The sequence below is a fragment of the Pholcus phalangioides genome, unplaced genomic scaffold, assembly GCF_987345545.1.
Source record: "Pholcus phalangioides strain wild (caught in Gottingen) unplaced genomic scaffold, Ppha-v1.0 ptg000009l_1, whole genome shotgun sequence".
Taxonomy (NCBI): Eukaryota; Metazoa; Arthropoda; class Arachnida; order Araneae; family Pholcidae; genus Pholcus; species Pholcus phalangioides.
This window is the reverse complement of record NW_028301602.1, coordinates 59,206,112-59,230,512: the sequence shown is the minus strand read 5'-3', so window position 1 is coordinate 59,230,512 and position 24,401 is coordinate 59,206,112. Positions and strand designations below refer to the sequence as shown.

Sequence of the window (24,401 nt, the reverse complement as noted above, 5' to 3'; positions counted from 1 at the left end):
ATTAATTAATATGAGAGAGAGATATATAGACAGCTTTTCCTTAGCCCCATAGGAAGGCTGAGAAAAAGCTGTCCATATATTTCTCTCTCTCTACCGTCCCACCTGGGGACCATTTGCTGGAGTTAAAGAAGCTATATACTAATGCCTCTATCTCGGCGGCTAAGATCACAGTGCGTGAAATAAGGAAGGCAATGTCGTGTCTCCAGTGGTGTAGATGGGATCATGCTTTTCGATTTGTAAGAAGGATCTGGGTAGAAAAGTCCCGGCGGAGTCCAGATGACTTTTCTTTTCGAGTTCACCTCGGCATAATATAAAGACAAAAAAATATTTTTCCTTGATTTAATTAATTAATGTGTTCATACAAAAAAACTGTTTTGGCACTTTACACCCACAACATTATAATGTCTGTGGTTAACACCCTCTGTGCACTGTGTGGTTGTTCAACCTGTTAACAGAAAGTTTTAGGTTCAAATATAGGGGAAAGCACGAAAAGCATATCCGAGGATGGCGTCACTCTCAGCTATCCATACGAAGGTTATTAACAACTGGCTTATGCGAAGATATATTTTTTGGAAAGAGAGAAAATTCAACGGCCCTTGCGGGGAATCAAACCCACGTCTTCTCACTTTCCGGGTGAACGCCCCAGACCACTAGACAACGAATATCCCAATCTTTCCTTGGAGCTCGTGTGCACACCGTCAGCAATTGTGAGCTTTGGCCTGAATTGTGTCCGACCGTCTATGTACGGTCCCGTTCTGTGCACACGAGCTCCAAGGAAAGACTAAGATATTCGTTGCCTCTGTCTTCTCGTGGCCTAAGGCGTTCACACGGAAAGAGAAAGGAACGTGGGTTCGATTCCCCGCTGGAGCAGTTGAATTTTCTCTCTTTCCAAAAAGTATATGTTAATAACCTTTGTATGAAAAGCATGGTTTTTCGGAATTGAACTTGAATCCCGTTGTTTTAGCAAAGGTTTCTCTCTCCGTGTGCATGAAATGATCGTAGGCGAAAAATATGGAGAGAAATAAACATTCTTTGATCATTCAAATGTAAATCTATAATAGCCTTTCGATATTCGCAGCGTAATCAGTTAGTGGCCAATTTTTAATTTTAGCTAAAATTTGCTGTTGCTAATGATAAGAGTTATGATTTCATTAAAAATATATAAAAAAACTATTTTGAAACAAAGAATTAAATCATTTCCTTTCAATCAAACGATTATTTAATCTCATAAAGAAATATCCTCATTCAAATTCTCAAAAGCTTTTAAAAACTTTAAAATCCAATAATAAAGAAAATATAAAAGCAGATACCTCCTAAATTCACTTAAAAAAATCCTAAATAAGAATATTCACTCGTGACTGACTCATAACGGGATTCCAATAGAGAGTTGAAATTTAAATAAATCTTCTTTATTTATCAAACTTAACTGTTTGACTTATATATGCATACACACACTCACAATAAGGACCTTTTCTATACCACAAAAATTTCCTAACGTCGTCATCATCATCATCTACTTTAACAGGCTGAAAAATTACCATATACTTTAACGGAATCAAACCTTCTTAGAGTGATATTTTCTATAACCCCCTTTGCCAAATGTTGTGTGCGACTGAAAATGATTCTGAAAAGTCAATGAAAATGGTTTTAAGCGCGACATGAATTTGCATATTCAACAAGATTTTTCCCGAGAACTGAAACCGCCTTAGGGTTAAATCACATTTTCACGACTCTCCTGTGAGATCTAAGGATATTTTTTCGGTGAGATCGAAAAGAGGAGAATGAAATTATACGTGTGGAAGAATAATATAAAGCTCCCCCAGGAAGATCATAAGTTACTATTCCATTCTTCTTCGGCCATTTTGCATCTTTATGCATTTTTTTTTTCTTTCCGAATGAGCTTAATGTGGAAAAAGAGTTTCATATACATACATATACACAGCGGTTTAAATTAACGATGAAAAAAATAAAATGAAAAGTAAAAAAAAGCGTTTCCGTTTCATTAAATCACGAATATGTTTTAGAGACTCGGAGAAATTCGTTTAAAGTGAAAGTTTTCTTTATTTTTCTTCTTCTTCAAATTGAAGAAATATATATAATCAGAAAGAAAAAAAACGAATACCAAGAAATAAGAAGGAAAATCGTTTCAACTACATCTTTTTAAAGAGTTTTCTCTCAAATGAAAACTAATCTTTCTTTTTCCGTCTCCTTTTGAGATGATATAATACATTTTTTTTATTTAATTCTTTTTTCCTACTTTGAAAAACTATACAGCAGAACCCTATGAACTTTGCAAGTGTAACTGATGCTTTCGTACGATTTAATGCGTTTTGCGATGTCTGTAGAAGAATTTGAGAATTTTTCACTTTAAAGCACATTAATTTTTCTTTCTTTCTTTGAATGCAGAAAAATTTTCTAAAAATATATTTGAACATAATCCCTTTAATGTTTCTTTCTTATATTTTTGCACTGAATTTTAAACATGTTTCATTTATTCCTTAACAATGCTTCACCGTAAGAATTTAATTACCACACAGTGTTGTCGGTATACGGCTGATGGCTTGAGTGCTGACAGATAAGCATAGGAAAAAATTGTTTTGTAATTTGAATCGCACAGTAAATAATATTGTAAATTTTTTTGTAACCAATTCTCAAATAACTTCAATGACGTGGTAAACACTATTACAGGCCTGACGCAAATTGTTTGAACAGCAGATATATCTGCAACCGTTGACTTCAAGAATCATACTTTCAATTACAAAATAATTCAAAGTATCAAAATTTGTTTGAAAGGTTGCATACATACAAAAAAGTAAAGAAAAAAATTTTTTTACGGTCCTGTGTACTGATACTTCCAATAATTGAAGTAGATCTCACTCTGATAAGTTATTTGCAAAAAAGTCCATATTTACAAATGCAGTATTTATACATCGGGATATTACATAAATAAAATCTCTGTTCTATGGCAATTTATCACTGTGTCGGCCAGATTTTTCGATTGGGCAAAAAAATTTTCATTTTTAGTGACGCAAATAGAATAAACTAAAGCATTTTATTTTTTATTCACAGTAAATAACAATTACATTTTTTGACAATTACAGAACTTTTACAACTTTGAATTAAATTTACTTTTCAGAACTTGTGAACCACACCCTCAATCCTTGGCGATGAATGCTGAAAAATTCAAATTCAAATATCTTTGTAATATTATATTATATAGTAATATTACACATTTAAAAATTTTTGATTTTTTTCAAAATGACTTCTCAGACCCTAATTTGCATTTCACTAAGTAGAAGTTTTAGCCCAGAAGGTTTACATAAAAAGTTTATTTTTCTGGGTTTTCCTCATATATTCGATCATTCCCCCCCCCTTCCATAAAAATTTTCAAATATTCGCTGTGCAAACAATTTGGGACAACCTGTACAAATGATTTTAATTCGTATGAACATGAAGAAGATGTTAAATTTAAATGAACGTCGGAATTTATGCAGCTAAAGTTGTTAACATAGAATTTGCAGTCATAATTCTGTCTCCCATACATTCAATAATTTGATATTTCCAAAAAGATCAAAAAGCTGCGGATATTATGTTTTATATGCTAATCTGTTGCAATTAATGTCAATTTGATGTTGTAAGTTTCTGATCGACTATAAAAGAAAGCGAGATGAGTAATTATTAACCATTATTAACTATGAATATTTCCAACGGGAGATTATTTGTGTCCTATTCTCATTTAATTGCAAACTGGATGTTTCCTCAAAAATATGAGGTGAATTTTAATTTCAGCGAATTTCATTAATGTGTTTGTTGTTGTTGTTGTGGTTTTTTTTTTGCAGATGAGCACGATTCTTAAGTTTATTATGTTGTGAATATACAAACACAATTTCATTTTTTTGTAAATTTATTTCACACGCAGAAAGCCTTTCTTGGTTCCATTTTTCTTATAACTTCTTCTACTTTGTAATACTATGATTTCCCCCTTAATGAATTTCACAGGGAAAAGTTTATTTTATTTTATTTTGCATGAGTGGAGGAAGGGATAATTTTTTTGAGGGGAAAAGCGAAGGTAATTTTTTTTTTAAAGATACTGTATAAAAAGTTCGTCATTAACAAAAAATCTCAGTTGTCGTAATTAATTGATCTAAATCTTCGTAATTAACAAATTTTTATCTCAGTGTACAGTATATAATTCAGATCAATATTTTGTAAATGGTTTCGTAAATAACAAAGGCGCAGAGACTAGAGACGAACTATATAAAATATCGATGGATTAATATCGATTAAATCGGGAATTAAATCATTCGACCCAAAGCAGACATGAATTCTCTGATTTTGTTTATATGAAATACAACAACCTTATTCTATCTAGTCAATGATCTAGTCAAAAAATTGTATACTTAAACAAGTTTCGTTGCAGGGACCGGAAAATTTCAAGGGAACGACCTAAGATCTAAAGACATTTGTAATTACTTTGAAGTCCCGAATGACACAAGAGGATTGAAGGAAGAGGACATGAATTAAGGTCATGTACTCAGCTTTATATTGTCTTGGCCATGCATGATTTCAAGTTTCCATCGGCCGTCAATGGTGAGATAGAAGAAAATATCTCTCAGATTATTGTAATTTGATGTTATACAGGGCGAATACAGAAGAAATAGAAACTTTCAGTATTTCATTGAGAATTAAATATTGCAGATATACCTACATTACTTACATGAGTTTGCAGCATGTATCTTTAAGTTCTTTGGGAATAAATTAGAAAAGTTCTTGAAGTGAAAACCTTAGTCAACCTTGAGATGTGTCATTGTGATAACCAGTTCTTGCCAAATATCCCATCCTAGAGTGTATACAGGCTGATCAGAAAAAATGGGAAACGCTTTAAGAGGTGATAATACACTCCAATACCAACAATTGTCATGAAAGAATGCTTAGTCTAACATGAAACGCAAGCGCGTTCCGAAACGGCCGCTCTACAAACGTTAAAACGGCATTCCTGTTAAATTTATCGGGAAGAAAAGAACACCGTGCATGCAAAGGTAACCTGGGGAAGAAGCGATCGTATGCAAATCTGTGTCACATTGAATAAAAGTCGCGGACGCCAGCCCTGTGAAGTTATTCCAGCGTGAAACGGTTCTCACAGTTGTAACGTACGGGATAATGGCGCACTTAGGCAATGCTGAGTCCGCGCCTTTTATTCAATGTGACGCAGATTTGCGTACGATTTCTTCTTCTTCCTCCCCAGGTAAAATTTGTATGCATTTTATGTTCTTTTTCTCCCGATAAATTTCAACAAGAATGCCGTTCTAACGTTTGCGGAGCGATCGTTTCGAAACGCGCTAACATGTTTGCGTTTCATGTTAGACCATGCCTTCTGTGATGACAATTGTTTGCATTGGTGTGTACAATCACCTCTCAAAGTTTTTCCCATCTTTTCTGAATCACCCTGCATTTATAAGCACTAACCACAGCTGCTGTGCATGATCTCGAGGTTCAGCTCAGTAAAAGCTACAAGAAATAGCACAGGGTAAAATTTTGTTTTTTGGCAGAACCTAACAAGAAAAAGACGCAAGATCTAAGATTCGTATGTCTCTTGGATAAACTCAGTGCCATAATCTATATATGCCATATCATATATTTCCAAAGTGGCCTATCCAACCTCGAGGCAAATTTATAATCCTCTAGGCAATGGCAAATTTCTGAATTCCAGTGACACGAAACACTTGGGCGAGAATGAAGTCAGTACCAAGCGACAACGGTGGCACCATGCAAAAGGGGCCAGCTCAGTTTTGCATGGAAGACAATATTAAAAAAAACCTCATAATTATTAGTTTGGCTTACTCGACTATTGCAATGATATGCCAAGTGACCAAGAGTGATTTATAGTTTACTTCAAAATGTAAATTGAAAACGCATGCTAAAATCTCATGTACGTAGTTTACATATCTTCCACCACCCCTTATGCCAGAGAAAAAATTTTCACTTCTCGGTTTCTCAGCTGATTGGATCACTTATTTTGCAAAGTTCTGCCACAAATGCGAAAATGTGTATCACCTATTGCAGTAGTTCCCAAAGAGTGAATTACGGCCCCCTGAGGGTAAATGTCAATAAAATTCGAGAGATTCTCCAAAATAAAAACATCTAACTACGAAATTTATTTTTATTGAGAGAGAACGCAAATATATAAAAATACGGCAAAAATAAAAAATTGTATCACTCAGCTGAGCTACATACCATACAAATACAAATACAACGCCACAACGGGCAAAATGCCCAACGAGGTAGCTGAGAAAAACATGCCCATAAAAATATGTATGCCCATATACCATAAAATGTAATTTTATCACATTTTACTTGTGCAATAATCAATATACCATGTTTATACGAATACATTGTAACTCAGAGGGAGTCATGCGATTTCAAAGTTTTTTTTATTTAAACATATAGAATGATGAGTAATATGTAAATATACGGGGGAAATGTGTCTATATATACGTTTTATAGAAAATATTACTAACTGTCGATTTCAAGTGAAAAATCATTTTGAAATGGGATGATTCTTTCTGAATCGCTATGCATATCACAATTAAGGAACATACACCTCGATACACTTCTATCTTGCATAAGGAACACTAGCTACATCAAGAAACAAAATAAATATTCATATAATATTTAAAATAATAATAAAAAAAGCCAATATCGTCAAATGAAAACCGACAGAAACAGGCGTCCCAAAAAAGTGCATTTGGGACAGCATATTTACTACCAAAAAAATCGGGTATGTCCTGGAAAACAAGGACAGATGGTCACTTTACCAAGAGGGATCACCGATAAATTTCTTGTCGAAAGGAGGTCACGCTCCAAAAAATTTGGGAACCACTCACCTAAAAACTTCAAACATATGTTGAAAAATATTTTAGGAAAATAACATTCATTCAAGGCTAGAGTAAACATTCAAACGTCATTTCTAAAGTTTTCAAAATTTTCACATTCGTGTTTCTGGCATAAGGGGAACGATATTATCTTCAATACTGTGCTCATTTTCGTAAATTAATTTTTGTGTGCCTACTGCAAATTATAAACTTGGATATTTATAATAGTTTACTTGTAATTATAATTTCAATAGCTATCATTTAAATATTATTATAATTTCAATAGCTATCATTTAAATATTACTATAATTTCAATAGCTATCATTTAAATATTATTATAATTGCAATAGCTATCATTTAAATATTACTATAATTTCAATAGCTATCATTTAAATATTATTATAATTTCAATAGCTATCATTTAAATATTATTATAATTTCAATAGCTATCATTTAAATATTATTGTAATTTCAATAGCTATCATTTTGTGATACAATAGAGATGTAGGCTACATGATATTCAAAAGTGATAAATTCTTTTTAGAAAAAACAGCAGTAGAAGGAGGGGGCTTGTGTGCGTGTATTTCATGTTTTTCATGTCAAGAAGTGTCAAATCTTATATATGTGTTCGAATAGGTTTATAGACTACATACATATATTTTTCATTAAATGGAAACGGTGTATATCGATGTAGTCAAGTCATTTTTCAAATGTTGGAAGTAAATAAAAGTCACGTTGTGTTTTCCCTTGTCGGTTATTATTATTTGTGAACTCGCGTGTAGCATTTTTTTTACCCCGGTCCAAGCGATTCATGACAGAAAAAAGTGAAATCAGACTTAAAAAATATTTTCACATCAAATTTTTAATTAAATAATAATCTGTTTTTATTTCTTCTCATTCAGATCGTATTAATGTTTCCTATTGTATTTCACTTATAAACTAACGAAGACTGAAGTTTCTTTGCTCTCGTGAGATCTTGCTATATTTTTGGTTTGAAACAAAACACAGTACTATATACTCGTGTATTTGTGCCCGAGGCTTTTTGGTTTATGGGGGAACGTTAGATGGCCTTGCATAGCAATTTGAATCAATTGTATAAATTTCAGGGGACCTCAGTGCATTGCTCGCTTCTGAGAGCCCCCATGATGCTACACCGCTGTTTTCGTCCCACCTGGCTCATAAAAACACTTTTTTGGTTAGCAGATGATAGGAGGAATGTTAGTAGAACTATGGTTGATTTTTTTTCTCAAAAACTAATCCGCATATATGTCTACCTCCCAAATATACGGAAGAACTAATTTTTCAACAGAAAAACTCGACTTATATATACACGAATATAAATGATACTTGTGCCCCCCCCCCCCCACCCAAAAATAAAAGAATCTGACGGAATTTCAAGTTAAATGAGCTGCTTCTTCGTAACAGCGCCAGTCTCGCTAAAATTCAAGCTACAACAATGTGATTTGGGTCATTTCCAGTCAGTGAACTTCTCGATAGACTTAGTCTTGATAAAATGAAAATAGTAAGACCGCTCTCAAAATGATATGGGGGTTAATGTAAGTTTGGTGTAAGTCAATTTTCAATAATTATGACTTTAGTTCAAAAATGCAATCTAAAAGTGCTAAAGTGCAGTTGAAAGAAAAAGTGAACTAAGTCTCAGCCTCAATAGTTCACTACTAGATTGTGAAACTACAATTTTTAACTGGAGACGCTAAGACAACAGTTTTACTAAAACCTTCTTTTTTTCTGGAAATGAGAATTTCTCCCCCTCATTCTGACTCTTTAACCCCCTCATATAGAGTTACCCTCAAAACAAAAATTTATATGATTTTTATGCATCTATTAATAGAAAAAATGTGGTACACAAGCCTATGAAAAACTGCTAAATATTGTTATTCAAAGTTTATAGAATAGGAGAAACAAAAATTTATTGACTGGATTGCGTAAAACTCTGAAAAAAAAAATTGAGCAAAAGTTCTCAAAATATTTTTATATATTAATCCTTTTTTATATCTATACTGGATGTTTCGAATTGTTTTCCTATAGAACTATATCTGCAACCGTTAACTTTAGAAATATACTTTCAGTAACAAAAAGTTTTCAAATGACATACAGTTTCATGAAATGTTGTAAATTACGTGAGGGGTCGTATACATAACAGATGAATTTTTATTTGGTCATCCTGTCCTAAAAAACCCCAATTAGAAAGTTGCTGCTCTGTCTCTCTTCAGACTAAAACACAAATCCACATTTCTAAGTGAGATGTTTGTATTTAAAAAAGGGGAAAAATATGAAACAACAACATCAGCTCATCTTGCGGTTCTTTCACACCTTTTCCGCGATTTTTTTAATTCAAATATCTCAGTGAATATTGCACTTGGAAACGTGAATTTTTTTCTTGACGTCAGAAAACACAGGACAATAACTTTCTAATTAGCTTTTTAGGTCAGGATGATCAAATAAAAAGTTAATTTTTTTATCCATATATACGACCCCTCAAATGAATTACGGCATTTTAAGAAACCGTATACCATTTGAAAACTTTTTTGTTACTGAAAGTATATTTCTAAAGTCAACTGAGATAGTCCTATGGACGAACAATTTGAAACGCTCAGCGTAATGAAACGGTTTTAAATTATTCTGAATAAAGATTAAAATTTCATAAACTCGAGCTGAAAATGAGTAAGCATAAACGATTCACAACATGGTAGAACTTGTGCAGTTTTTGCATCGATAGCCAAATATTCGTGTATAAACGAATGAAATAGTAATGCTGAATCTTTCTCCTCAGAGAATCGAGCAAATTTGTTGCTTCGTGAAACATCGTAAATCAACGCGCCTATGTAAGAGGGTGTTTTTATTTTCCTCGCCACTCCCGACCTCTCACACTTGAAGAAAAGATTAATCATGATAAGGAACGATATTTACTGTTATTATTCCCGCAAGAAAGAGAAATAGTGGCAAATACCGAATTTAAAAAAAGAAGAATAAGAGCAATAAGAAAAAAAAAACAACATAAACGCCCTAAAGCTCCAGACAATAAACTGTTGTTTTATGACTTTGCTTGGGCGTTGTCTAAGTTGATTATAAAAGCGACGAAATCTTGAGAAAATCCAGAACAGAAAAAATAATATATTCACAGTGTATTGCGCATTCGCTTCGAATCAACGTGTTCATTATAAAAAATATATACAGGAATATTATAGTATTTTTAATTTTTTCTTTGGTCATAAATCTAACTTTCGAGACAGTATGATAAATATTCATTCCCTAAACTCGAGTGAATATTGGCGATAATTTGATAATGCTTATGTGTGAAATTTTATTTGCATTTTAATATCAGACGAAGTTAAATTCAATGAAAAATGTGTTTTCAACAAGAAAGCTCCAGCTGTTGCTGGAGCCAATCGAATTTTATAGATACATTTTTTTTTAATTCGGTGGAATTCTCCGAGATAATTAATTATAATTTATTATTTTTATTCTGAAAGATTCTTTTTTCTGTAATGGTGTGTTTTGTTGTCTAAGTTCCGTGTATGGGTTCTTCTTTGTCTATTGGCAGATGCTGTCAATGGTGGCTGTGTTGGCCATGATGTCGGTGATGCCTGCATTCAATTTCCGAAGTGAAGCCTCTGCAGAGCTGTGCTCTTTTAACGCTCTGTGCACTTGCAGAAGCATGCACCACGAAGTGACGTGCCGTGGAGTGCCTTTCTCGGCCTTCCCTTCTTTGAGCTCAGTTGAAAATGCATATCAGGTAGAGGGCTTTGTCTCTTTTTTCTATTCAATCCCATATCTATGTGTTGCTCTTGCGATGATGAAAAATTCTGAAAACACAATAGACAACTCAATTATATCGCGTGATTCTTTAATTATAGCCATACATAGTCTATCGCCAAAGAGACAATGCATTTGACATTCGTAACGGTTATAACCCAATTGACATTCATAACATTGATTGCCCATTTGTCATTCGTATCCGACCCAATTATATTCACAAGAACCAAATATTACTTCGGACGTACTCCCCGTTTAAATCTCTGCACTCCTGCAATTTAGCAAAGAGTTTTCAAATGGCTGTGGAGAACCATTCCGTGGGGACATCTACGGACAATAGCCTGCAATTTCTCCATTATATTGCAGTCATTGACCCCACACGGCGTCCTTCATTTTGTCCAACAAGGAATAGTGCGAGGGATCATATGTTAGTCCGCCTATAAAATGCTATGTGCCTCTTCCCCATAATTAAATATTCTACACGGCATTCACATTTGCTGCTGTACACGAGGTTGAAGGTCATGGTGAGCACGACCTTACGACCTTCAATGTTATGATTCGGGGTGGGGACATCGCCAAGTGGGCGTATTTTTTCGTGATAATTATGTCCACGTTAGCTATGGCAACCCATCATGTCGTAGTCACGATGCGGTAATCATCGGTAATCATTTTTTCCTTCAAAAAATTTGACGGAACAAACTTTATACATATGTCTATATTATTATTATGTATATAAATGTAGTTTCTCCCTCTCACACTCTCTCTCTCTCTCAAATCTCTCTTTCAACTCCCTCTCGTCACAATGGAGACGTTGGCGATGGAAAAAATGTATTCAGCGAAAGCATCGAACTAGCCAGAGATCGCGAATTGACGGGCAAAGGCCCAAAAATCCACTAATCATTTCTATAGATCGGACACTTAGGCCGCAACATATATAAAATTTCAAGTTTTCATACATAAAAAATGTCACTGATAACACTGGAGATCAATATTTTTGTTACATTTATACAAGCACTTGATCTTACCTAATTCGAGTATGCTGATTTTAAATCTGAATTCAGTTTTTCTCTGTACGCTGTAGATTTTTTCTCAAAATAGCATTTTTAGTTTTTTCTGAGTTTATTTTTTCTGGCAAGCAAGAATTTGCGTTTATAACTCTTGCCTTAGTGGACTTTTTTATGAGAGCAATCTCGTTTAATACCCCAGCAGTAGTCCAGTTTTTGTCCTTGGTAGCACTCTTCCATCGTCTTGAAATCGTGATGAAAGCGCTCTCCCTGTTAATCATTTACAGCCCCAAGATTCTTGGAATTGATCCAGGTCACTAAACAGGAAATGAAGCTTTACACTCACGTTGCATTCAGGGGGCATTTCTTGTCTTGGTCCCCAAGTTGAATTTCAAAATAGTCTTTATAAGCACGATTCACAAACAAAGAAATGTTGCGCTATCTATTCGGAGAAGTCATCAGATCTGAAACGAACTCCACAAAATGCACTTGTTACTCAGTTTAAAACTGACATCGAAAATAACACTAAAGAGAAAGAAGATTATGACATTTACTTAACGCATCTGCAACTGAAATGTACTGTAGCCGTCGTCTTCCTGGCGCCACGCCCTACATTCTAGAAAAGTACTGCCCATTACTAGTAGCCACTCGAGTAAATTTATAAAACTGATGCTCAAGTCTGATAAATTGACACACCAGTGAATCTATATAGAAGTGGTGCAAGTAAACTGCAACAACTAAGCTAGTGTAAGTCGTTAGTCACTAGCGCGGGACCTTTGGCCATGTAATAACAGTATATAATATCAGACTGTATAAAAACTAGCGAACGAGTCTACTGCATTCCACTCGAAAACTTCAGTAACATATATATATGTATATAATTACCATTTATCACCAGAATAGTTCAAACTAAGTCCCCACATCATGAGAAGATGTTTAGAATGTTACAATGCGTAGAGGAAAAAAAATTATTTAGATTTCTCCACATAGTTCTTTCATAAACCTTGTTGGTACGTAAAATCAGAAATATAACATACTAGCCTCGTCAGTGGTATCATATTGTATGTTCTGTGTGATTGAATTTATACTTTAACCGTTTACACATTCGTTCACAGGTAACCATGATAAGGTCCGGTCTCCGAGTGATAGAAAATGGGTCATTTGCCGGTACCAGCGTTGCATCACTGCACCTTATGCACAATGATTTGAAAATGCTCGAAAGTGGAGCTTTCGAAGGATTAGAAGACCTGCTTACGACTGTGGATCTTAGCCACAACGCACTGCAAGAATTTCCGTGGGATGCTCTGAAGCATCTCAGGCAGTTGAGGTGGCTGAATCTGAACTCCAACGATGTGAAAGATATTCGATCATCGAAGTGGGCTCATCTAAGCTCGAGGACGTTGCTCCAAAGTCTGTTCTTGGGTGGCAACCACTTAAGTGTGATAAAAGACGACTCGTTCCTCAAGTTCACTCACTTGAACGTGTTAGACCTTGGCGATAACGTCATCCACGTCGTTGGGAACATGCCGTTTCCGGCGTCGCTTACAACGCTGACGCTATCGAACAACCTTCTCCGCGAAGTGCCTGGACATGCGCTGTACCCGCTGAAGAAATTGCGATGGCTGTACTTGTCCGGAAACCTGCTCAAAGACCTGCCATCTCCGCTGTTGCTGCAAACCGCCTGGCTCGAGATCTTGGATCTTAGCAACAACGTCCTGAAGGCTGTGCCTAGGGGTTTCCTGAACTATACGGTGATCCTAAACGAATTGAACCTGGGATTCAATTTTCTACGAACTCTTCCGGCGCAGGCATTCTTGGGAAGTGAACTCAAGCGTTTGTTCCTGGGTAATAACAGGCTGTCTTCTATGCACTCGGACGCAATGTGGGGTATCGAAAACAGTTTAACTGTGCTCGACCTCAGCTATAATCTTCTCGAACAAATGCCTATAGCACTGAGCACTCTGAAGACGCTGCTTCACCTGTCACTTCGTGGAAATTTAATCAGAGAACTTGCTCAAAATGACTTGTACGGATGTAGAGGTACTTTAGAAATTCTAGATCTCTCGGGAAATAGGCTCAGTCAAATACCCAGGAACACTCTGAAGTCTTTTTCCCATCTCGTTCGGTTGGGCTTACAGGATAACCAAATACAAAAGGTTTATCGAGACGATTTCGAAGGTTGGGGTTCGACCCTTAATACTTTGAGCTTAGCGAACAACAGGATGACGTACCTTTCTGGTGGTACTTTTGTTTACACGCCGAAACTGCGTGAGTTGAAGCTGTCCTTCAACAACCTGATGTACCTCGATCAGCACGTCTTCGCACCCGTGAGAAACTCTTTAGAAGTACTTGAGCTCAGCGCGGCTTTCTCAGAGTTCACGCACCCACCCGAGTATTTTGTCCGTGACCTACAGAGAGTGGAATGGCTCCAGCTCGACCACAACAACGTAACCACATTCTCACAATCCAGCTTTCGATCGCTAACCAGACTCTTGCATATCGATATAGAGGGCAACGATCTGGAGTCGATACCAGATGGACTTTTCGACTCGTCGACGCATCGACATCTGAGCACAGCGCATATCAGTAATAATCGCATACATACAGTCCAAAACGGAGCATTCTGTGGCTTAAGACACTTATCTAACGTGGTGCTTTACAACAATGATATCAGTACGATAGAAACCGAGGCATTCTGTAATTGTCCTTTCTTACACACTATAGTGATGTCCAGCAATTCCATCGTCGACATCGGACCAGCGGCTTTTCAAAATTTGACACATCTACGGAATGTTTTTCTGGAAAGCAACCGCTTGGAAACGTTTTCCTTGGATGTCTTTTCAGGGCAAACCGGTGAATTGTACCTTAATCTGTCCGGGAATGCTCTGACTTCTCTGGAAACTCAATCCAGGGAGAATTTCACTACTGAAGAATCGGTAATGGTCCGAACTCTTGACTTGACAAACAACCGGCTGTCATCGATTCCCGTAGATTTCATGAGCGCCATATCTGAAAACTTGGTTTATTTGTTCTTTTCGTGTAATTTCATTCAGAACGTGACCCTTCCTTTCTTACCGAGGTTGCAAAAACTGGATATGTCTCGTAACAGAATATCAAAATTAGATGAAAGTAGTTTCGAATGCTGCATATCAATACAAGACTTGGTTCTCAACCACAATCAACTCGAGAACGTCGACGGAAACGTGTGGAGGAAAATGAGCGAACTCCGAATTCTAGACCTCAGTTTCAACAGCATAAAGTTCATTTCGGAAAATGCTTTCTCTAGCACGAAGTTGGAAAGGTTGAACATATCGCACAACGATCTCACTCACCACACTGTGAATTTCAGGAACTGGATTGGAGTCCGTTTAAGGTATCTGGATCTGTCGGGAAATCGTATAGAAAGATTAACGAAGGATTTTTTTAGTACCCTCATGAAGCTTCAAGCTTTGAACATGTCTTCCAATGATTTGTCCTTCTTAGAGGAACAGTGTTTCGTCGACCTGTCTGGGTTGATCGAACTCGATCTGTCCCATAATTCTTTACAGCACCGTTTGTCCGAAAAAATTCTGTGGCCGTTGCAATCACTTCGATCGCTGCACCTGAGTAATGTTAGCATCGCTCGTGTCCCGCATTTGCCTCTGCCCGAGCTGCGCGAACTGGACGTGTCCGTGAACCTGATATCGAACATATCCCAGGGCACGTTACACCGCACGCGCAAACTCCGATCTCTGACACTGTCGAGGAACCTGTTACTCGATGTGCCGTCTCATTTGTGGCATCTCATTCCGAACCTGTTGAGTCTAGACTTGTCCAGGAATCTCATAAGTGTTCTTGGAGCGAACACTTTCGTCGGTTTGTCGCACCTGAGGATACTCAACGTCCAAGGGCTTCCATTAAGACGCCTTGATCTTCGGACCTTGCATTCGGTCAGGTGAGAAATTTTTATTTCTGTGGAATGGTACACACACAACCTCCTTTTCTTTTTTACAAGAAGAATCGTAAATAGTTCCATAGACCAGCGTTCTTCTACCTTCGTATACCTCAGTGCTTCGAAACGATGAACCTAATTACACAAAGTATAATTGACTCGATACCGAGCAAAGATGAATTTTCGCATTCCTCTGTTGGGAATCGAACCACCAATTTCTCACAGTCTGGGTGGGTGCTCTACCATTAAGCTATAGAGGACTGACATTTTCTTCCCTGGGACAATGACTGATCCCGTTGAATTTTTTCTTCAGAAAAAAAAATTCTTCGCTTGATATTCAATCAATTGTACTTTGCATAATTCTGTGTCCAGATGGTAAAATGTAACAAGTCACTTTTTCAAAATTTCATGAGGACAAATTTGTAAACAATACTTTGCAAAAATATGATACTGTGGCTTTTTGACTTATTGCAATTTGCCTCCGTTGGTTCTCATAAAATTAATGAAGAGGTTCATAGTTTCGTTCTTCGTCACTATCTGGGGGCTAATATGATTACGAGCTGTTGCTGAGTTAGAGGGCTATCTACAGCGCAGTATTCCAAGGAAGAAAGTGTATGTCCTCTGCAACTTAATGGTACAGCACCATGGGCGGAGATACAGGGGGCATGCCTCTCCACCCAACATTAAAAATGTGTACGGATGAGACCCAATGTATATGTGTACATTTTTTTGACATAATCATTATCTTGTCCCTCTCCCCAGACATTCATGTGCATCTCCAGACCTTCAAGTCTATACCCGCCTATGTATAGCACTCGCCCAGACTGCAGAGGTTGGTGGCTCAATTCCCCAGAACAATATGAATTTTCTTTTTCGAAATTCATCTTCGCTTTGTATTCAGTCAATTATATTATATACTTCAACACTTGTTTCTCGCATGGGAAAACAGGGCACGTGCCCAGGGCCCACAAATTTTTAGGAGCTCTAAATTTTTTCTGTTTTTATATTTTAGTCCTCTTTTCCGCCTTTTTTGTAGAATATTTCCAAAAGTAGAACAATAAGTACTTGAAATAAAGGCAGTTTGGTGAAGAATAAAAAATTGCCAAGCTAAGCCAAAAGATGTTTCGTAATTTTTTATAAACGGGCCTAGAGCCATCAGTAAGTACAAGGGCAATTATGTGAGTTAGACACAATAAAGAAAAGTTCCATTCTGCTGCTAATGATCCATCAGCGTCCACTCAGCGTGAAAACATTGGAATTACAAATTATGTCCATGAACGCGCGCGTGAAAGGGTCTCTCAAACAAGTGGTGGTCAAGAACCTGATACAAAAATTCATGTGCATTCATGCAATCAATTTAGTGTTCGCTGACTGTATAGCTATGTTGACTGACATTGCTAAACAAATTTAACGAAAATATTGTATCTCATTCCCCAAACGAAAATGAAGAGATACTACATTTAACTGAAAGACTGGTTAGAAATGTGAGAAGCTCTCAAGAAAACGCATTGTAAAAAAAAAATTGAAGAGTTAGCTCTGCATATTTACATCGTCATCTTTCTGAATTTTTTAACGTAAACTTGAATCCCTTGATGAAGGTGCCCGTATGCTAAAAGTTCTAGTAAAATAAATGTAGTCCCAGCTCTGAAAAGTCATTTGCAAAGAATTTCATATTTTTAAGATACAATATTAACGGAGACATTCAATTGCAAAACGTAAACTGCATTCAAAATTTTGAAAATTGTGTAATTGTTAAAATAATCATCAAAGAATATAGTTTTTATTTATTGTGAATAAAAATGAATGAAATGTTAGAGCTTATTCTATTTGTGTATAATCCGTGAAAATGGCAACTTTTCAGCCAGTGAAAACTTTCCAATACATTGATAAGAGCCAAAACATGGTGATTTTATGTATTCAATATCTGTCGATAAATATTGCATTTAAATATATTAAACTTTTTGCAAATGTCTTTTCAGAGCGGGATCTACATTTCACTAATTAGAAATTTTAGCATACGAAAGTATAAGTGTATAAAAAATAATTTCTTCATTATTTTTTATGTACACGACCCCTCAGAAAAATTTTGAAATTTTCAGTAACTGCACATCATTTGAAAACTTTTTGTAATTAAAAGTATGTTTTTCCAAAGTCAACGGCTGCAGAGAAATCTGCTGTACAAACAATTTGGGACAGCCTGTAGTAGGTCTATTGTAAACAGATTATCCTTAACTTCCATCTTTTGCTTCAAACAAAATTGCTCATTCATGGAAAAATTCTCTATCATGATGAAAACAAAGGATGCCCACGTTATTTTCTTTAAAATCGTCTTTCTTTCACGGAGGAAATCAAAGTAAAAACATAGCGTGTGAGCATCCTGGAAATATAAGGAAATTCCTAGAGTTATATAGGCACAGAATTTTCATAAAAAAATCACTTCCATCATCTTAGTCTTATTTTTCCCTATAGAATTTTATATCAGATTACTATCGACATGAATCATCAAATGCAGTATATAATACCGAGAGGATAGTAAATTACGAAACCTTTTTTGCACGTTTTCCCCGAAGGTATGTGACGCATTCTATCCAAAACAAAAACCGCTTAAATTTATACACTTTCTCCTCTCTTCTATTATAACAAATAAATAGTATCTAGTGAAATCGATCTTTTTGCGAGAAAATTCTCGATTATCTTCTCGGCAGGGAAGCTATAAATCAATTTAATCGATGGTCCCTCTAACTTTCACGAGAAAATAAAAGCAAATAATAATAATGATTTCGGCTGAGAAAATAATTTTGTTTTTCACCCCCTTTTTTCTCTACTTCGGTCAAGAAAAAAAAAAGAAATTTGCTTTTCAAGATTCGCATTGAAGAAAAATTTGTTTTTGACTCGAATCAATTAAAAAACACGAATCGAATCAAATTTATTTAGTCGCATGATTGCATTTCGTATGTAATGTAATTTGATCGATTGTATCATTTTGTAATTGATAGATGCGTTAAAGTCAATTAAATTCGGATTTAATGGAACTGGAATGAAATAAGACTTGAGAGAAAATTAGATATTGTTTTATTTTAATTTCAGGTTCCTTACTTCTTTCGCCTCTGATTCCTACCCTCCTCTACGTTCCTTCCGTCTGCAGGATCTGCTGTCGCTCTCGCCAGCCGTCAAGCAAGTCACCATCAACATCGAGGAGCCTACTTTGTCCCACCAGCTGCAGGGAGCTTTCGGTACTAAGCTTCGGGAGCTGACCATCACGGGCTCGAACCTACGGAGGATCCTACCAGACGCTTTCGCAGGGATGGTGACGCACGAACTGACGTTGAGAATCGCCGGGACATCTGCGACGAGATTTCCGGACGGACTATTGAAATATCTCCCGGACGTGAGGCACTTGACCCTGGATCTAAGGAATAACAAGTTATCATCGCTTCGGCCGCAGGTCCTTGCGTCCGTGACGAATGAGGGCTCCGACGTGGAACAGACGCAGCACATAACAGGTTAGGCTTCTCAAGTAATTTTTCGTAAACTAGCAAACTCAGTAACAACAATCGTGAATGCGATGCAGGTGTCCAGTTTGAAAAAGTCTCCCCACAGACAGCAGACAGACTGTCAACACACGATACTTATAGAACAAGAAAATTTAGTCATCCACCATTTTTATTTCAAACTATTAATGACAGACAGCAGCACCACTAGAATATGAAGTAATTGACACCATGAATCCTGCAGGGCTGTCCATAAATCCGTAGGAGTAAGAGGGGGTGGAGATGTCTTCTGAACAGCACGTTGCAAGGCATCCCAGATATGTTCAATAATGTTCATGTCTGGGGATTTTGGTGGCCAGCGGAAGTGTCTAAACTCAGAAAAGTGTTCCTGGAGCTACTTTGTAGCAATTTTGGACGTGTGGGGTGTCGCATTGTCCTGCTGAAATTGTCCAAGTCCGTCGGAATGGACAATGGACATGAATGGGTGCAGGTGATCAGACAGGATGCTTACGTACCTGTCACCTGTCAGAGTCTTATCTAGACGTATCAGGGGTCCCATATCACGCCAACTGCACACGCCCCATACCATCACAGAGCCTCCACCAGCTTGAACAGTCCCCTGTTGACATATAGGGTCCATGGATTCATGAGATTGTCTCCATACCTGTACACGTCCATCAGCTCGAAGCAATCGGAACCGAGACTCGTCAGACCAGGCAACGTGTTCCCAGTCCTCAACAGTCCAATGTCGGTGTTGTCGGGCCCAAGCGAGGCGTAAAGCTTTGTGTCGTGCAGTCATCAAGGGTACACGAGTGGGCCTTCGGCTCCGAAAGATATCGATGATGTTTCGTTGAATGGTTCGCACGCTGACACTTGTTGATGGCCCAGTATTGAAATTTGCTGCAATCTGGTTGCACGTCTGTCACGTTTAATGATTCTCGTCAGTCCCGTTCTTGCATGATCTTTTTCCGGCAGCAGCGATGTCGTAGATTTAATTTTTTACCGGATTCCCGATATTCACGGTACACTCGTGAAATGGTCGCACATGAAAATCCAAATTTCATCGCTACCTCGGAGATGCTATGTCCCATCTCTCGTGCGCCACTATAACACCACGTTCAAACTCACTTAAATCTCGATAACCTGCCATTGTAACAGCAGTAACCGATCTAACAACTATGCCAGATACTTGTTGTGTTATATAGGCGTTGCCGACAGCAGCGCCGTACTCTGATTGGTTCCATATCTCTTTATTTGCATACGCATGCCTACCAGTTTTTTTTAGCTCTTCAGTTTATATATGTAGATTTGTGTTCCTATTTTTATGCTTCGAAGTGGTTCTTTACATGAAAAAATATTTCAAATTATTCTGGGGGGGCCTCAGATGAAACATGAACTGGACAAGGGAGCCGCGGGTGACAAACGTTTGAGAGCCACTCAAGGGCAACGCGTACAATCAAAACGCACATTACGGTATGTAGCAATTCGTTAGAAATTCCCCAGAAGAATTTGTGAGGTGCATGCACTGTTGAAAAGTTGTGGTCAATAACAACAACATACCATAACTCTGGCTTACAATAAATTCCATAAAAAAATACACCTTTCGAATCGATTTGTATAACGATGTAAATCATGCCTGCCTAGTAGAAATAAAATGTTTATCTATGAATATTGAGGGTGAGTGTCCGAAAGAATGAAAATTCTACAGTTGATTCTACATAAAATTCAAGTAAATTATGAAAACAAAAACTACTAGCAAAATCAGAGAAGTTCAGCAATGATTTTTGCGCCCCTATGGAATATTAATTGTGTTTAAATATTTCCGGTGCCAATATCAATGAATAAAGAATTGTGCCTTTTTTCCTCATTCTACTGAATGAAATTCAATTTTGATAGAAGCTCACCGAGATATGGTTAATTGAGTTCTTGATTTTTGCCAATTTTGGAAGTCTTAGAAATTTTTAATATTTAATTACTTTTGCCCGTACATAAAACATGCCTGCCTAGTTGGTTGAAAAATATCAACCATCAATGTCTCAGTTTAACATTCCATTCGAATTTTAAGGAGTGTTTCGGTATAATACGCAAATTTCATCTATTTTCTTTGTTGGGAGACCATTTTGTGATTTTTACATTTCCCAAACAATTTTTCCATTTGATGCTAATGATATAGCTGTATTTCCAAATTATTTCTGATAAATTTCTGAAATATTCCAGTTTAATTTAAAATCAACCCAATATCCATATCCAATACAAGATTTTATCAATAAAGAGTTTATTGAAACTATCTGGCAGGTATAAAATGAAAAAGACTAAATTCTTTTTCTTTCTTTCTTTTCTTCTATAAAAAATATTGTTAAAGTAATAAATATTATTTTTTCTTGACAAATTGAAATAGAATATTAAAGTTTCAAACTTATTGCCAATTTCTGCAACAGAACGCTGCAGTCACCATATATATTAAAAATACCGATTTTTTTTTTTTTCAGATTGCAGCACAATCTGCTCCGAAAACTTGTAACTAATTTTGAAATTCTTTCTGACTGAAAATTTAGTTTCCCACCAACCACAATGCAGCAAACAGAGCATTTCTATCGCTACTCAATGTTTTTTGTTTTTTTTAAATTCATTTTTCAAATGGATTTGTCAATTTCGGAACGGCGTGTACATATAGTATAGGATGTTGTTTGGAAATTTAATGATGATTCTTCTTCCTTCTTCCAGGAGGGATTCTTCTCGAAGACAATCCGTGGACCTGTAGCTGCGAATTGCTGTGGCTCGGGCGATGGGTCAAAAGATGGCTCCGGGAGACCTTCCAGATGCATCTCTTAAGCGTAGAAGCAGGGCTCTACGTCAATGGACTGGCACGAAAAGCCACGTGTACATTCAATGGATCGAACATGTCCTTGCCGCTCGTCGATCTCACATCATTCGAACTCGGTTGTAACTACGTCAGTGATTCCCCAAATGAAATCAAGCTCTCGCCATCAGCGCTCGTCATTAGTGTGATCCTAAGCGTTCGGTTGCTGCAGTTTTGAAAATTGTGTGTGTATGTGGTAAAAATGAATGTAAAATGAACAATAGCGTTCCCATCTAGTAGAGAGTTCTAAGAGAGAGTTTCTAATTAATTCCGTCAATTTAAATTAAAATATAACACCAGTTTAGTTCGAAAGACTCGGAATTCTTACATATATGTATGCGAAAACAAGAATATAGAATGCATAATGCATGTACTGGTCAAGTATAACGTGCATAAGAAAGAACTCAAAACGGAATCTAAACTCATCTGATTGGCTCTAATGGATACTATCACGTGACTTCACAAGAAATAGGATAATATCTCGTATTACACCTATGCTTTAACCTAAAATGTTCTTTTTTTTCATCGCATTTAGTACAGAGTGTATCTATGGATATATCCGAGTAATATCTTATTGTCTGCATAGGACTTGAAATATTATTGTACCGTGTAAAAAAAGTTCTACTAGGCCCATATTAGATGTACGAATTATCTGATGACGACTAAGATTTTTAAAGCCATAATTTGTTCGAGAACTGTTTCAAAATTTTATCGATTAAAAAAATCAAAATACCTTGACTGTTTGCGGGAGGGGAAATTAAATTTAAAATTTAAATTTGAAAAAATTATTTAAAACTTCAGTTTTTTTATCTGAATTTTCAATCATACGTAAAAATGCAAATCGTCAAAAGAATCCAATGAATTTCTTATATTGAATATCATTTATCACATATTAGTCATAATGCTAATTCAGTAATCCTCCAGGCACAGTTGTAACTACTCGTCGTAAAGTCAATAAGATTATATATCCAAGTCATAAACTGTATATCATATAGCATCAGTATTTTGTTTTTGGATAAAAAAAAATTGCTGACATAGAATATGAAAAAACTCTGTACGCGATATGAATATTACATTACACAGTGTATGCAGTAAAAAAAATATGGAAAAAGAGAAAAAAAACTTTTGTGATAAGACATGAATTCACTTCTTTTTTTTTACAAACGGGAAACACGTGCCAAAAATGTATGATAATCATCACATATTGCATCCCAGGAAAATGAAAGCATGGCATCCGATGCATGAATATATTCTGTTGTTTATCCTCTTCTATTGCCAAGTCATGGGTCATCATACCGCATTTCATCTTTACAACTTCTAGTGAAACCAAAAATATATTTCCTATGTTTTCAGTAAAAAAATAAATTAATAAATACGTATTATGTGTGTTTTGTAAGGAACGATTATTATTTTTCGTTTTTCCGACTTTCATTTCATTAACGTATTCATATCTTCTTTTATACTCAGATTATATATAAATACGTATATCTACCTATATATATAATATATTTTTGTACAAAATGTGCGAAGAATGAACTATTAAATGAATTATTCAGTTTTGTTTTCTCATTTGGAACTGTGTTTGAGTGAAATTATTGTTTTACGTATTTACACATAAAGTGATATGATTATCACTTCTTGACACTGACTATCATCCTTCTTGACTTATAAAAGCGGACGGAGACGGATGGATGTGTTAACCCTTAAACTGTTCCCACCACTTCTGTAGGAAGACCTTAGTAGCAGTGATGGATATATTAACAATGGTTTGGTCAATCATCTCCAAATAATTAGGATTACCGATGTGTGGTGAAGTTTTTAAAATGCTATGTAGATGGCGTGTCTACGATAGACAAGGCTTGTTCAATGGCTTGTTCTTTGGTGTCCGAAGGTACAACGTAAGCTATTTTGTTCTCTAAAGGGAGATAGCAATTTCTTCGAATCGAAAAATTCTGGGATTATCTCTATAATTCCGGCTCTTTCCGCGCTGCCATTATTCATTAGAATGATTCTGTGTCTGCCATCAGAGACGACAGCTGATGGTAAGTGTCATTCCACAATGTGCCGAATTCGTTTCCTTAAAATGCAGTGATTTTTAACCTGTAGGGTGCTACAAAAACCTCCCAGATATAGAGTGGTATTTAGGTGTCTGGGGGAGATGCTACCACTTTGAAGGGGTGTCTAGATAACAAAATTTGGATAATCCTATCTTTTTGAGATAATTTAACTACTACTACTTAACGGGACATGCACCTCGTACACATTCTTCTACGGAATTTCTAACTAATTGGTACATGCCGGAACGTGCGTTCCCAGTATGGTCCTTAACATATTTATGTTGTCAGAATGTGGTTGTTTCTTGTTTCTTATTCTTGCTGATGCTGCCATCTGTCTTCCGTATAGTAAAGCATACTGAACAAACATGGATAGAATCGTGTAACTAATAATATAATTTAATCAATGAAACAA

At 36.3% G+C, this 24,401-nt stretch overlaps 1 protein-coding gene across 2 annotated transcripts in view; it reads left to right on the top strand.

Annotated features, from left to right (window-relative positions):
• Positions 1-23,394, top strand: part of LOC149083401 (chaoptin-like) — a 51,263-nt gene extending 27,869 nt beyond the window's left edge. The window contains exons 2-6 of one of the 2 annotated variants that reach the window (XM_089236682.1): positions 4,421-4,590; positions 10,435-10,626; positions 12,766-15,584; positions 18,669-19,084; positions 21,797-23,394. In XM_089236682.1, the coding sequence (XP_089092808.1) occupies positions 4,561-4,590; positions 10,435-10,626; positions 12,766-15,584; positions 18,669-19,084; positions 21,797-22,110 (3,771 nt within the window). In that variant the 5' untranslated portion in view covers positions 4,421-4,560 and the 3' untranslated portion in view covers positions 22,111-23,394. The remainder of the gene's footprint in view (positions 1-4,420; positions 4,591-10,434; positions 10,627-12,765; positions 15,585-18,668; positions 19,085-21,796) is intronic. The other variant, XM_089236683.1, reaches the window with a different exon arrangement.
• The last annotated feature ends 1,007 nt before the right edge of the window (positions 23,395-24,401 follow it).